We start from the raw sequence: 16,091 nt of genomic DNA, 5'->3' as shown, positions 1-16,091 counted from the left end.
TTCCATGTGTTCTACACCATTAGTAAGAGTGTCCTTATTTTAAATGCAGAAAACCCATTTGTTTGATAAATATAAAACTATTCACTATTTACAATTTTGAGGGACTGCAACACAGTGGGGTTGTAAATGTTTGACTTTAACTTGGTGGATTTTGGTGCTGTGTTGCCACCTTGTGGTTACTCAACTAAAAATGGACTTTTCAAAAACAAAAATCAAAAATAGACAAAACAAAGAATAACTGTTTTGCTTTTGTGATATATGGTGCAAACAGAAGTTTGTGCTGTGTGCTTACACACACACACACACAGACACACAGTCACACACACACACACGCATGCACACCAGGAAACTGAGTCTGAAAGTAGTGATCACTCTTGAAAAGGAGAGAAACAGAACAGCTTTCCAAGAGTAATCCTTTAATGCCGAAAGTCTCTCGTATAGGAAAATTAGCTAAGTGGCCTATTATTTTCAAACACAAAATGATATGATTTCAATGGTTAAGTGAAAATGTCTTTCCACTCTTTACAATAAAGAATTAATAATAAGAAATAATGTTTTTCTTCCTAGTTTTTTTCAGAGCTTGTTTACATCATATTAAAATTATTTCTGATGAAATAAGGTAGTAGATGTGAAGAAAACATACGTAGTGAAATCAAATTTTCTTAGAAGACTATGACTAGAAATTTCCAAAGCAGCTTGTTTAGAAAAACGAGCATATAATTTAGTATAAGGATAAAAGTATCATTGAGAAAATTTTTATTTCTGAGAAGAAAATTACACACTTAATAAAGTAGAGAATTTAGGGGAACTTGTATTAAAATATTTTTAAAGTACTGTGATTTTTTTAAAAAGAGAGACTTTAAAGGGAATTGAGGCCTTAATATTCTCCTTTATAGGTCATATATCCTTGAATAAACTCTTTAAAATTGCTTAAACTTTAAATCCACATATTGCATTTAGAACTGAGTCAATTAATTTGTGAATAGAGCTTGCCGAAAGAGAATCTGTGTCTAGCGCTAATCTGGTACTAGAAAATCAGAAAGACCAATTTACAAGTCAAGTCCTCTTTTACTCAGATTATGTCTGCCTTCACCAGAGTATGTTTGCAGATTAGTCTTGTAGTCTTAGATCCTAGAAAGATCCATTATTGCAAAATATGAATAAATTCAGAGTCTCGGATTTATTTACATTCATTTTCACTTATTTACAGTCATTTTACTACAGGTTAAAATTTCCAAAAACTTTTATATTTTACTTTTTCTACTTAGGTAGGTAATTATCATTCATCGTGGAGGCACTGGAAAACAGAGATAGAATTAAAGTAAAATAGGCCGGACACGGTGACTCACGCCTGTAATCCCAGCACTTTGGGAGGCCGAGGCGGGCGGATCACGAGGTCAGGAGATCGAGACCATCCTGGCTAACACGGTGAAACCCCGTCTCTACTAAAAATATAAAAAATTAGCCGGGTGTGGTGGCGGGCGCCTGTAGTCCCAGCTACTCAGGAGGCTGAGGCAGGAGAATGGCGTGAACCCCGGGGGGCAGAGCCTGCAGTGAGCCGAGATCGCGCCACTGAACTCCAGCCTGGGTGACAGAGCGAGACTCCGTCTCAAAATAGTAATAATAATAATAATAATTTATCTGTAATCACAGCACCCATGATCATTACTGTTAGCACTTTATGTATCTCCCAAATCCTTTTTGTTTTCAGGAAATTGTATCATGACTCTATGTACTGTCATAACATCTTCTAACCTGTTTTTCCCTTAATCATGCAGTTAAATAGCATCATCATTTTGTTTTCTAGCTACACCATAAAGCTATACTCCATTGGGAGACATTTGGATGGTTCTCAAATTTTCATTCTTAAAAAACATACTGTGATGAGTCTTTATATAGATATATGTGTGTGTGTTATATATCCTATACAAAACAAATATACAATATACATCACCCATATGTATTTGTTTTTATCTAGTTATTTTCTTAGGATTCGTTAAATATTTCTAGAAAGGACTCTTTGATAAGGAACTGTTAGGACAAAGAATATTGACGAGTGAAGATTTATTACTAAATAATTGCTCACCCAAAGAATTCCAATTAACTGTACATTCCTACTCATTTAGGTTTGACTGTTTACCTTCAGTTCCAACAACACTCCCTTTGTCATTGATATTTATTGAACTATAATGCATATATGGAAATGTGTACAAATTATAAGCTCAATGAATTTTCACAAACTGATACTATCAATGTAATCAACTTAGTTCAAGAAATTTATTGCCAGCACCCTCGAAGCTCTCCTTGTGTCCATTTATATTCACACTTCAAAGGATAATTATTAACCTCTCACTGCTTTGATTAGTGTGGTCTGTTTTAGGACTTTATCTAAATGAAATGATGTATGTCTTCTTTTGAACCTGACTTTTTTTTTCAAGCAACCTTGTGTTTGTGAAATTAGTCCATGTTGTTGAAGTTGTAGAGTGTTTCATATATTTGAATATATTATACTATATTATACTATTTCAATGCCAGCATTCTTTTTTAATTGTTGTCAGTCTGAAAGTGTAAAATACAGTGTTATAGTTTTCACTCACAATCTTTGATTTAATGTGAGGTTGAACTTTTTTTTTGGCTTCACTGGTTATTTATATTTGCTCTAGTGTGACATTGGTCATTTATTGTTCCTCTGTGATAATACTGGTTTCTCTATTGTAAATAAATCTTTCACTTTTGCCCAAGCAATAGGTTACATTGGCCTTTAGTTACAAAATAGAAGAATGGCTGTTGTTTCCTCACTCTTTCCCAAAAGACCAATTAAGACTAAAAACTGTTCTTTTGACAAAGTAACAAGTTTTCCTTCTGGGACTCCTGTAGTTGCAGGGTCTTGATCCTCAGTAGTGAGAAAAGGAACATGATACGTGGATTCCAGATCCCAAAAGTGAATCATCCACATTTCGGGCTGAAGCCATTTCTCACCTATCATGCTGATTCCTCTGACTTTTGCTACTTTATACTTTTTTGGGTATTTTTTCAAAACCTGCTTTTCTTTAAATGCTGACCAGTCCTGGTTAACTGTTTGCTGCCCCAGGGTACAAAGTTTTTCTAAAGTTAAAGCTGACCCATACCCCGGATTGATAAAGGGTGAGATAGATAAGAAACTCTACTTTAGGGATTTGAGAATCACTGGGTAACAGGAGATTCTAGGACAGAGACTCTGATTTAATTAATTTAGGGAGAAGCTTGGACATTGGTCATTTGAAAAGGGTTCCAGGTGATTCCAGTGGGTTGACAGGGTTGAGACTAATGGAAATTTCTGGCTCCTAAGCTGATACATTCGGGTCCACCGAATACATCAGTTTTAACCTATAAGTAAAGAAATGCCCCTGCCTGTTTATATCATGGCAGACTCCCAGAGACGGGTCAACATCTTAATATTTGTCTCTTCCAAGTACTGAACAATGCCACAAATTTCACTTCTAAAGTATAATTCCCCATTCTTACTGCTTTCATAGTAAATGAAAATTGTCCTAAAGGTACCAGTATTTTACTGCTGAATATGACTGAACCTGTCAGATCATTATGTGAGAAATGTTGTGGTGATGGAAAGAAGGCAATAGAGACCTTCCCATGTTGGAGAGTATAAGAAGAAATGGAGGTAGAGAAACAGTCTATCCTTTGTAAACTTTCCTTAGGTCCCAAAGAAGTCTAGGGCTTTTTAAGGACTGTAGTTCTTCCTTTGTGAGACTTTGTGAGTATCCTTTTCAGTCTTGCAAAGGAAACTCTACGAAAGTGGTTGAAAACCCACAGTCCCTTTGGCATGCCTAAAGGACACGGGAGCCAACTGAGAGAGCTCCCCAATGGCCAAATGTTGAACAGTTTGAGCAACAAAAGACATAAATTGGTATTACATTATAACCCAAAGTGCAAAATAATTACCTATAATTAGCTATGAGTCCTCCCTAATATAAATACATGTTAGAATAAGTAAATAAATGAGAATGGACAAATTTTCCATACAGAACAATTCAAAACTTTTGTGTAGATACTTCCCACTCTTTAAGTGTGAGCTATGTATAGTGACATTTTTCCAAAATGAACAATATAGAAAGACTTTGGGGAGACTTTATAGTGCTGATACCTGGAAGACACCACCTCAGCCAGACAATAAAAGTTAATACCAGCCATCATAATTTATATTGATATTATGTATCCTTGATATAATGCTTTCAGGATGGCACTTTACCTCTGTGGTCTTCTCCCAAAACTCTATAACTCCAGTCTTAACAGGAGAAAAACTTAGACAAACGCAAATTTAAGGACATTGTACAAAATACATGATGAGCACTTTGGGAGGCTGAGGAGGGCGGGTCACATGAGGTCAGGAGTTTGAGACCAGCCTGGCCAACATAGTGAAACCCTGTCTCTACTAAAAATACGAAAATTAGCCAGGTGTGGTAGTGCGCACCTATAATCCCAGCTACTCAGGAGGCTGAGGCAAGAGAATCGCTTGAACCCAGGAGGCGGAGGTTGCAGTGGGCCGAGATAGCACCACTGCACTCCAGCCGGGCAAACCAAGCAAGACTCCATCTCAAAACAAAACAAAACAAAACAAAACAAAATCATGACTTATACTACTCAAAAAAAATAGTTCGGAGAAACTGTCACAGCCCCTAGGAGGCTAAGGATACCTGACTACTGGCCGGGCGCGGTGGCTCACGCTTGTAATCCCAGCACTTTGGGAGGCCGAGGCGGGCGGATCACGAGGTCAGGAGATCAAGACCATCCTGGCTAACACGGTGAAACCCCGTCTCTACTAAAAATACAAAAAATTAGCCGGGCGTGGTGGCGGGCGCCTGTAGTCCCAGCTACTCGGAGAGGCTGAGGCAGGAGAATGGCGTGAACCCGGGAGGCGGAGCTTGCAGTGAGCAGAGATCGCGCCACTGCACTCCAGCCTGGGTGACAGAGCGAGACTCTGTCTCAAAAAAAAAAAAAAAAAAAAAAAAAAAAGATACCTGACTACTAATGTGGTATACTGGTAGGCTCCCAGAACAGATAAAAGACACCAGTTTAAAAATGTCTTTAGAAATGTCATTTTAAAAGTCTAAAGAAATCTAAATATTGCATGGATTTTAATAAAAACATGTCAACGTGTGTTCTTTAGTTATGACAAATATACCGTAATAACATAAGATATGACAAAGAAGCCAAACTTCAGTCAGGTTTCTAAAACTTCTCCTAAGCCCACCTCTTCACTTCCTTGTAAAATCCAGTTTTAGCGATTCCTACTAAATCAGCTTAACAAGAACCCCTATAGTCAATATCCAAATGCCCGATCTGATTAGGTCTGTCCTCCTCCACCAACCCGAAGGTCATGTCTGATCACCCTATCCTGTCTTCAGCAAAAATCCTGGTAGGTCAGTTGAGCCAGAATTCCTTTCACTCCTAATGTTTTCTCCTAGTAATTTTTAATCCACTGACCCCCACCCCACTCCTTGGCTATAAATTCTCACTTGCCCATGCTGTATTTGGATTTGAGCACAGTCTCTCTCTCTCCTGCATTGCATGTGGTCCCTGTACCTACTGCAATGTTCCTAAATAAAGTCATCCTTGCTGTGCTTTAATAAGCATCATTGAATAATGTTTTCTGTAACAGATGTTAACCATAGAGAAAACTGAGTGTGCAATATATAGGAATTCTGTTTTATCTTCACAAATTTTGTGAAAATCAAAAACTATTTTAAAATTAAAAGTTTATCAAAAAAGTAAAGAAGGAAAGGAAGGCAGGAAGGAAGGGAGAAAGACATTCCCACATGAGCAGCAGCCGTCAGAATCTTGTCAAAATTTAAAATTCTCAAGTCGCAGCCCAGAACTTCTGAGTCAAAAATTCAGGGGATGTAGCCGCAACCTGCGATTGAGAACCATGATCTAGTTGGTTGGACAAGAGCTCTGCTTCCAGGTGCTTCTCATTTTTGATGTGGTCATGTTACTTTTTCTTTAATGCCCAAGAGTGAAGAATCAGATTAGGCTTTGCTGTATCTTCTGATTACCGAATTGTTACCCTTCACAGAGGAATGGCGTGCCTGCCTCTGTTCTTCTCATCTTATTAACATTTGAACTCCGGGGCCCTTCTCAGACCCTGTTGTGCTCATGTCTTCCCTAACTTCTCCAGCACACACAGACAGCTCTTCCACCTCTGATATCCCCAAGCACATAATCATGTACCAACACTCATGTTTCCAGAGGCTATAAATCAAGGCAGAGTGTAGATGCCCTGGAGACAGAAGATTTCACCTACCAGATGGTGACCTTGGGTAAATTGTTTATTCCCTCTGTACCTGAGTTTTCTTTCTGTGAATTGGGGATGCTACAAGAGTATCTACTTCATGGGTTTGGGGGAGAATTGTGAATTAATACACATAATTTGTTAATAACAGCATCCAGCACTTAGTGAGGAACCAATAATATAAGCTGGTGTTACTGCTGGTGGCAAGTGTTTTGTCTCTTAAATATTTCTTCCTTCTCCCAAAGTAGTGGAGTTTTGTGTGCAAAACAATGGATGTCTCGATAAAGACTGGGTGAGTTGAATGGGTAAAGTGAGCCCACAAAATCCTATTTCAAACCCAGTGACTTCTCTCTCCCCTGCCCTCACATACCAGTCATGTAAGGCATTTTGATGTTGAATTAGAATGTTGAAAATATTTCATATTGCTTGTAAAATGCTTTTAGAATTAAGCTAGAGAATTGGATAATATGTGAAAATCTGGAGTAAATTAAGCTTACTCTAAGCTTCACCACCTACAGTTGAGCTGTTACCAATGAACAACACCATTTTGCTTTTGATCAAAGATTATTCTAGTTCCAGAGAGCCTTAGCAGAGTTTCTGTTAGCCTCAGAGACAAGATTAGACATAAAAGAAATAAGCACCCCGGGGACCGTTCTAGAGGCCAGTGGGTAAGTGAATATGTTTGAACAACCAGTTCAGATTTTCCTTATTTGCTCTTTACCACAGGTAAAATAGAAATGCAACAATTTACATGCCATAAACATACAAGCTTTAGGTGGTTTGGTTTGTTTTCCAGATGGGAATTAACGTGGTGGACTCTGCAGTATCCGGATTAGGTGGCTGCCCTTATGCAAAAGGTGCTTCTGGGAATGTAGCCACTGAGGATTTGATATATATGCTTAATGGCCTGGGGCTCAATACAGTAAGTTACTTTAACATATTTTAATATTCATGCATTCCTTGCAGCTCCAAATTGCAATGCTTCTAAGATGTGGGAAGCAATTTTGAGGTCAAAGTTTTACTACACTTTTGCTATTTGCTAAAATGCACAGTTGGAAAATGCAATAAAAATTCTTTTGGGGTCTTTATAAAGTAACTCATTGCTATAGCTCAATCACCAATAATGCTACCATTTCACATTTTTATAGTGCTTCATGACCTCTAAAGTACTTTTTCATGTATTATCTGATTTGATTTTATACACTTTGTGAGTTGGAGCCTGTGTCTTTGCTGTTATGATTGTTGAGTTTTGCAGTTTTGTTTTCTGTATGGATGTTTTTCTTGGAGAAAACTGATATCTTGATTGTCTCAGTGACAACTATAGCTTCTGGAAGAACTCCCAGGGCACTTTTTATATGATCAGTGAAAGAGGGGAGCTTCATAATACTTAGCATGTGAGACACTAGATGGCAAGCATAGTCTCTTTGCAAGTTTACCTGAAAAGTCACATGCTATGTAACCACATCCACTAAATTCAGCACCTTGTTTTGCCCTGTGATTGTTAACACAACCCGTTAGTCTATAGAACAGATTTATTTAGGAAAAAAATAAAAATTACAGATGATTAGACATTTAGAATTTCTGAGATGTGAAATAATCATCTGTATTGTAAAATGAAGTTTTTTACTCTCCACTGCTCCTATTCCTCCTTTTTCCTCACTCTACTTACATTGATGCTCCTGCTTCATTAAACTTGCTTCTAGTCTACAGTTCTATACCATTTTATTCCTCACTTCTACTCCTTGCTCAGGTTTTCACTACCACATGAAATGGCCTTATGCCTCGTATTCCATTTGGCCTGGAAAGCAAGACACCACCATCCTAAAAATAAGCCGTCTAGCATCTCCCTGCCTATCCTCCAGGTCAAACTGTTAGGTCCCACTCCTTAGTGTTTTCATGTTTTCCTCTGAACTTACCACAAGGTTATGTAATTATCTTGTTTATGTGTCTAGCTTCCCTTGCAACCACAGAGCAATTATGACAGCTTATTCGTACTTTAGCTTGGTGCCTGTGGCATAAAGATGCTCCATAAATATTTATTGAAAGACTGATTTCACTTGGCACTAAACACCAACAGCTGTTGCCCATAAACACCAAAAACTATTGCCTATTTTCTCTGGTTAGAAATAAATGTTATTTCATTTATATTGTATCTTAATCATTTATATTGGAAGCTAATGACATAAAACGAGCATAAATAGTTCCTTTCTTAGAAATTTAGATGACTGAATTGAACTCCATAGCTGATAGCTGATGCTTAATATATACCAGTTATGTTCCATAACTCTGGAGTCCAAATGCAAATAAGTCAAGTCTATTCCGAAAAATTTCACCATCCAAGGATTGCTACATTGAGTAGCTGCCACAACTCAACTAGTCACCCATGGCAACAAACCAAGATTCTCTATAGAATTTAATCTCACTATGGATTCCATGTCCAATCAGTTACCAAGAGCTGCTAATTTGACTTTAAAATATTTTGGTTGTTTGTCCCTCCCTTATTACCTCTGCTATGACTACATTGATGCAGGTCTGCATCTCTTCCCTGGGTGTTCATCCTCTATACTGGTCGCTGGCCCCAGACTTGCCTTTAAATCTATCCTCCATGCTACCATCAAAGGGTTACACCTAACGTACAAGTATGAATAGGCTCTACGTCTGCCTGAGCACGGATCAGTGGATTCTAATTTCCTGAAAGCAAGCCTGTGCTCTATCACATAATCTGGCCTATTATTACCTTTTCCAGGGTTAATGGTATATTTTACCTTTATCCATGTATGCCATAGATATTTAAGATATCTTGGACTGCTCTTTTCTCTGCCTGCATACAGTGCCCCATACATCCTCCATCCTCTTTTAAACTTTTTGTATAAACCTCGGGTCAGGCTTTACCCTTCTTGGCACTTTTCCCTGACACATTCCTTTCTGCATTTTTTTCTCCTCAGTGGGTTGGTGGCCTCACATCTCTGCCTCCATAATAACCTGGGCATATCTCTATTTGTGGCTTTAACTATGGTACAGAATTTTCTGTTGTGAGTCCACATTGCTTGCTTGAACTTGAAGGCAGAAACCACATTCTACAGGAGGTTCTTGAAACTCCAGAATCTATCATAGTACATGAGACATATTTAAGCACCTGATAAATGATTTAAGAATACATGCAGTGTTGTTTCATAATGATATCTACTGATTAAGTAAAATGGTAGAGAAAAGCCAAAATAAAATTCTACTTTGGTGCAATATCAACAAATTCTACTGTATAATTGTGACAAATGGAATTACTGAAAAGAGAAGAAAGACATTAATGACAAAAATCTTTCTATCAACTCTTGCTGGATGTAATTTATACGTGAAAGCCATCTGAAGGATAATTGTTTACAGAATTTAAGTATCATTGGATTAAGGATGTTAAACAGATACTCCACGTAAAGCCATTACCATGACAAAACCAAATTTCTCAAACCAAAGCAAATGTTAGTATCCTGAAAACAACTTTGTAATAAAAAGATATCATGAAAATAATTTACGAGTATCATTTTACAAAATATTTTTAATTCTTAAAGAGATAAGTACTTAGCTATATCGAAATGTCTCCAATTTCTAAAAGGATATTCATCGTTATGAAAAGCCCCTGTGAGTTTTTATATTTGTCTATTTTATGAAAGTGACAAGTTTTCATAGATATTAAAAAGTACTTTATAATAGCAAAGGAAACTGAATATTTTCCATTTTAAGCCCACATTGTTCTAGTCCATATTGAGGGGGAACATAGACGCTTATGAAATGCCACATAAGGGCAAGTTTGTGCTTAATCCACTTAATGCTTTGCCTCCTCCTGTGACAACAAAAGTGCCGGGTGGAAACTTTGATAGTGACCCTTTCATTACACCAAAGCCAAGAGCATGCCCTGAACTTGGCCTTTATACCCAACTGCATATCTGTCATCCATGGATTTACCTGAGCTTTTGTTGATCCTATTTATACTTTCAGACAGTACAACCTCTCAGGCAAACAAGTTCCAGATGTGTACTAAATACCACTTCATTTTATTTCACTTGCAACTACCTCCTTCAGTATCATACTAGTAATAGTATTTCTGGCCTTGGTTTAAAAAATATATATGTATATATATGCATTCACCTTTTCTGTAATCCTTATGGCTTTTTCAAGTTTGTTTCTTCGTGTAGTAAAGAGGATAGTTTTTTTTCTAAGTCAGTTCTTATCTATAAACTGCTCCAAAACATTATTTTGATTGTCCTTCACTGCTGCTTTGTCGACTGTTTTTGTAGTTCCATTATTGTCCTTCCTAGACTCTAGATCCAGCCTGAATTATGATGTTTTTCACGTGTGTTTACCTATATTATTATACAAGGGTCAGATTCAAGATATGCTGTAATAAAGCAGAAAAATCTAAAATGTTAACAACGTTATTCATGAAAACAAATGTTGCCCCAAAATTGATAACGACCAACACCGCTTTGTTTAGTAACTTTAAATGGTTAAGTAACTACTAATAAAATTTAAAAGGCTATGTTTTATCTTTTTTCTCTGTAATCCCTCTGCCTTCCTGATATTCCTTCTTTTCCTCACTAGGGTGTGAATCTATACAAAGTGATGGAAGCTGGTGACTTTATTTGCAAAGCTGTGAATAAAACCACAAACTCTAAAGTGGCACAAGCCTCCTTCAATGCTTGACTTGAATGGATTTATGACATACAGTTGAGAAGATCAATTTCAGCCCCAATACTCATCTGAAAATCATTAATGTCAACTTGCTCTGCTATGTGAAGTAATGGACAAGAGTGGGAGAAAAGAGATCCTTTTCAAAAAGATTATAACTGGATAGATTAAGTCAACAAAATGCAATATCAGTCATCAGGTAAATTGCAAGCTGAGGATAAATAATAAAACTTGTCATACTTTTGAACTTGGAAAAAAGTCTCTTTTGCTCTTGTAGAAATAAATTTTTAATTTAGTAGATGGGAAAATTGACTTCATATTTCCCCAAGTATCAAATACTGTGTTAATACTTAATCAAGCAGGCTTAACACAGTGTACATATCATCAGTAGTTTATGAGCTTCTGCATAGTATGCAGAGTGTGTGGCCTCAATGTTATGCATTATGCCTCTGGATCACAACTATTCGTTTGCCAAGTCAGTTATGCTATGGACAAAAAGCCAAATCTCCATCTGACCCTACATAATTTTAGCAATAGAACTTTTATATTTCGAGTATGGCTAACATCTGTTAACTATTTCAGTGACTTTATCTGGTTCCAAGAGGCTGTGGCCAATGGCAAGATGCCATAGCCTGGAAACATATTACGACCTCCCATGTTTGTTCCATGCATCCAGTTTACCATACTTTACCTATCATCAGTTATAGTAAAAACCAGCATGGGGTTACTCAACTATTGAGAAATTGTAAGCTATTATTTTTGTCCTGATGTCTAAATTGCAGTGATAAGAATAGGTTGATACATGTATCATAATCTACCTTTATAATTTTCAGATCACTTTCAAATTGCCCCGTGAAATATTGTGATCCTAAGAATATTACGATAATTTTAGGTTAATGAAATACCTATTTTCCTTTGATTCATGGTGCTTTGAATACCCACATTATCTTTTGGTGTATTTTTTAGTGGTTATTTTAAAAGTTGAAGTGACTGAAATTTTGTCTATTGTCCTAGAAGTGATTGCCAGAAATTGCAAGATGTAATATATCAAAGTCAGAGATGAGGAGCAGGAGGACTATTCAAGATAAACTTCTGTAACCTATGCAAATTTTATGGGGGCAGTATTATTACACATGGATCTGAAATGTCAGTTCTAGTATTTAGAGAGACTTCTCTAATAATACCGTGATATTATCTTTGAGTAAATTTGAATATAAATTGAAACATAAAAATGAGTACTGTGAACTTTCTAGGAAATATTCATTAAAATCATTGAAATAAAAATAAATTCAAGAAAGAAAGAGAAGTACTGATTGTAACTATGTTGCACGGTTCTGGAGGAGGAATACTGAGAGCAATTCTCTGCTTTGGGGTTAATGTTTGGGGGTTGGGGGAAATGCAGGGAGCAGACAAAAATCAAAGCTGGGTATGAATCTTTTTCAGTTACATCTCCCTGTGCATCTCTCTTCATGAAACACATGACCCTGCAGACTGGCAGTCATGGGACACCTACAATTAGCGTGTACAGCTAGATATGTACCCCATATTCTGAGGAGACTGACTTCCTATCTCTTACAAAGCTATGCAGTTCTTAAGTTGAGATATTTGGAAAAGCATCTCTTGTTACAAACTGCCTATATTAACAACTAAGGGGATGATGGGAAAGCATTGCTGTTTTGAAATGAAAACCATGGACTTTGAAAGGCAGAGCAAGTAGTCAGAAATCCAGGTACAGTCTAGAGCACAGTTACATAGCATCCATATCCCTCTTGTCATTGAGGTCTACTGAGTCACTTCCATGAATACCTTGATGCTACTGAATCACATTTGGTATGGGAAAGCTTGTTGTAGGTATTTGGTATCCTTTCTCCACACAAACCATCTAAATCCCTTTGATAGTTTAAAGAGGGTTTCTTTTCTGGTTTTATTTTCTCCACCTTATTTATCTTTTGGCCTCTTCCTTCTCTATGTTTGACTGCAGACTCACAAATGCACAGTTGCCTTCATTCTTATAACTCAACATGTGGTCCAAGACCAGCAGGATCACCCCCTGGGACCTTTTGAGAAACAGAATCTGAGACGTCACTCCATACCCATTGCATCACAGTTTGCATTTTAAACAAGATCCTTACATGACTTATATGCAAATTAACTTTGAGAGGCACTTGCCTATTTGATACCTCCACTTGGGTATCCAACAGGCTTCTCAAGCTTCATATATATTCAAAATTCTTGTACCATTTTTCACTTTGTGCACTGTAGTCTACCCCACTGTCTTATCTCTGTTTTTGGAACAAGGCACACTCAGATCCATCTCAGGTCCTTTACCTTAGTTTTTTTCTCTGCCTGTTTCCCTGGCTCTTTCCTTGGGCATGATTGGCTCCCTCTTGTCATTGAGGTCTCAGCATAAATTTTACCTCCTTAATGAATCTTCCTGGACAAGTCAGTTTAAAGTAAGTCCTGTTACATTCTCTCACATCAACTCATTGAATTATTAATTATAGAATTTTTACCTTGTTTGTTTATTCTTTCTTTTTCCAACAGAATATATACACCATGAGAGCAAGGGCTTTGCTATCTTCTTCACTCTTAGTTCCACAGTGCCTAGAACATAGTGCTAGGGTCTGGCACTAAATACCAATAAATGTTAGTTAGAGTGAAGAATAGAAACGGGTTTAATTCAAACATTTGGGAATTGAAGAAGGAAACTATTCTGCATGAACTCTGTTTTCTGAATATATACATATATATTTCCTGAGCCCTTAATAGATTTTTAAGGTTTATTTTTTTCCAGTTTATATGTTGAATGATTGAATTAAGGAATGAATGCATATATACACCAAAGAGGTTGTTAAGAAATGTTGGATAAACCAAAATTGTAAGTGAAATACATATCTTTTTAAGCAGAATAAAATAAAAGTGAAACTGCTGGAATTGATAACAACAAATGGACAATATCAATAACAACAAAAACCTTCCTGAGGTAAAGAGGCAACAGCTATAATAAGCAACTAATCAGCTTTGCTGTGGGCATGCCATTGCTTTCTGTGTGTCTTACACACATGCACACGGGCACACACACATGCATACATAATACACCATTCCAGATATGGCCAGAAAAATTGTTTTCTCAAATTTCTGTAACCTGTCTCTTCTCTATCAAAGAAACAAGAACTTCATTGCCTATTTAAAAGTCCACTGTAACATGTTATCAAAGAAAAGCGAGCCTGTTATATCAGCTGTCATCTATATTATTAAGAGATAAAAATTTCATAATGACTTGATATCAAGACCTCATTACTTCAGTATTCCTTAAATTCCTCTAGTAATTTATAGGTATTTCAGAGTCAAGTCTTAGCAGAGACATACTCTTAATTTTCTGTCGCTGACACATAAGCAAACTTATTCTCTGTGATCTCAATTCATGTTGTACAGATTAATCAGTGGATGATGGGAGAGGAGTTTAACAATATTGATGCCTGAACTTCACCCTCGGATATTTTGATTTAATTGGTCTGGAGTAGTACTTCAAGCATCAGCATTTTTTAAAAAATGTATACAAAGCAATTCTCATGTGTAAGTTTAGTTGAAAATCTCCAATTTAGAGCAATGGTTTTGAAAGTGTAATCCCAGGAGCAGCAGCAGCAGCAACATGGCCTGCTTTTCTCAGGAGCTTCATCCAGAGAAAACTGCATCATCTCAGAGTCAGCTATAAAATCCAGATTGTGAATCTGTGTATACTACAGAGATAAAGGACAGTAAGAGGACACCAACTGTATTAGCCCATCCTTGCCTTGCTATACCTAAGACCAGGTAATTTATAAGAAAAGAGATTGAACCCCATGGTTCTGCAGGCTGTACAGGCAGCGTAGCACCAACATCTGCTTCTGGGAGGGCCTCAGGAAGTTTTTACTCATGTTGGAAGGTGAAGCAAGAGCCAGCACTTTACATGGCAAAAACAGGAGCAAGAGAGAGAATAGGGAGGAGGTACCACACTTTACAACAACTATCACCAGGACAGCACCAAGAAGATGTTAAACCCTCCATTAGAAATCCACCTGCGTGATCCAATCACCTTCCACCAGGGCTCACCTCCAACACTGAGGGTTACAGTTCAACATGAGAATTAGAGGGAATACATATCCAAACTACATAACCAACTCATTAGAATTCAAATTAGGATTCACTAGAGATGCAAATTCTCAAACTCCAACCTAGATGTACTATATCAGAAGCTCTGTTTTTACAGATCCTCCAGGGGATTCTGAGGAACCCTAAAGTTTGAGAATCACTGACCTTCTAAGGCAGTGATTTTACCACACTTGTAATTGGTAGAGGAGAAAAATGGATACGATTTAGCTTATTGTATGCCCTATATCCACACAACAAAGCATCATTTTGAACTAGCACTCATATAATCCAAATAGGCATACATTTCCAATGTGAACAGTGCTTTCAAGAGAAGAGTGAAGTATAAAAACAGATGTCAATGTCCTCTGCCACATTCCTTCCCTTGACTCTGTTTCCCAGCTTCATAAGTTGTAAGAGGCATATGAATAGACTCATCATTAGATTTTCTCGAGGAGGCTTGAGTCTGCGAAAAATTCCGCCAGGGTTCTATCGATTCTTCTTTGGCACCAACTGATCTTAGGGTCTGGAAGCACACAATCCAGTTTTGAGTCTTGGCTCTATTACTCAATGGCTATGCAAACTTGTTCCATTTACCTAAGGTCTTTAAACCTAATTTCAAACGTCACTTCCCTCACCTGTAAAACTCAGATGATAACAGCCTTTATTTATACAGCTATTGGAAGGATTTCATGAAATAATGCTTATAAGTGTTTGGCAAAGTGCCTGGTACTTAGAAAGTAATCAATAAATGTTAACAATCATAATTTTTGTTATCCTTTCCTATAGCACTGCCCTGGAGTGGAACTTCCCCTCCACTGAGAGTTAACAATTAGAGAGGTTCTCTTTCTATATCCTGTTCCATGTAAAGTGTGTGTTGTCTTAAAGGGCCTGTAATAATCCCCAAAAAGGCTGCTCGTCATCAAACTCCAGGGCCATATAGTCTTAAATTGGCACCAGAGTCCCATGCTTTCCTTATTATGCTATACCCCTGAGG

General features: G+C 37.3%; 1 protein-coding gene across 1 annotated transcript in view; it reads left to right on the top strand.

The window, feature by feature from the left end:
- Positions 1 to 13,821, top strand: part of HMGCLL1 (3-hydroxy-3-methylglutaryl-CoA lyase like 1) — a 145,215-nt gene extending 131,394 nt beyond the window's left edge. Inside the window, 2 exon segments of the mRNA XM_063632830.1 lie at positions 7,083 to 7,208; positions 10,880 to 13,821. Of these exon segments, the coding sequence (XP_063488900.1) occupies positions 7,083 to 7,208; positions 10,880 to 10,981 (228 nt within the window). The 3' untranslated portion in view covers positions 10,982 to 13,821.
- Positions 13,822 to 16,091: the final 2,270 nt, after the last annotated feature.

This window comes from Symphalangus syndactylus, chromosome 23 (genome assembly GCF_028878055.3).
Source record: "Symphalangus syndactylus isolate Jambi chromosome 23, NHGRI_mSymSyn1-v2.1_pri, whole genome shotgun sequence".
Lineage (NCBI taxonomy): Eukaryota > Metazoa > Chordata > Mammalia > Primates > Hylobatidae > Symphalangus > Symphalangus syndactylus.
Note: the sequence above shows the minus strand (reverse complement) of the source record. Positions and strands in the feature narration are given on the sequence as shown.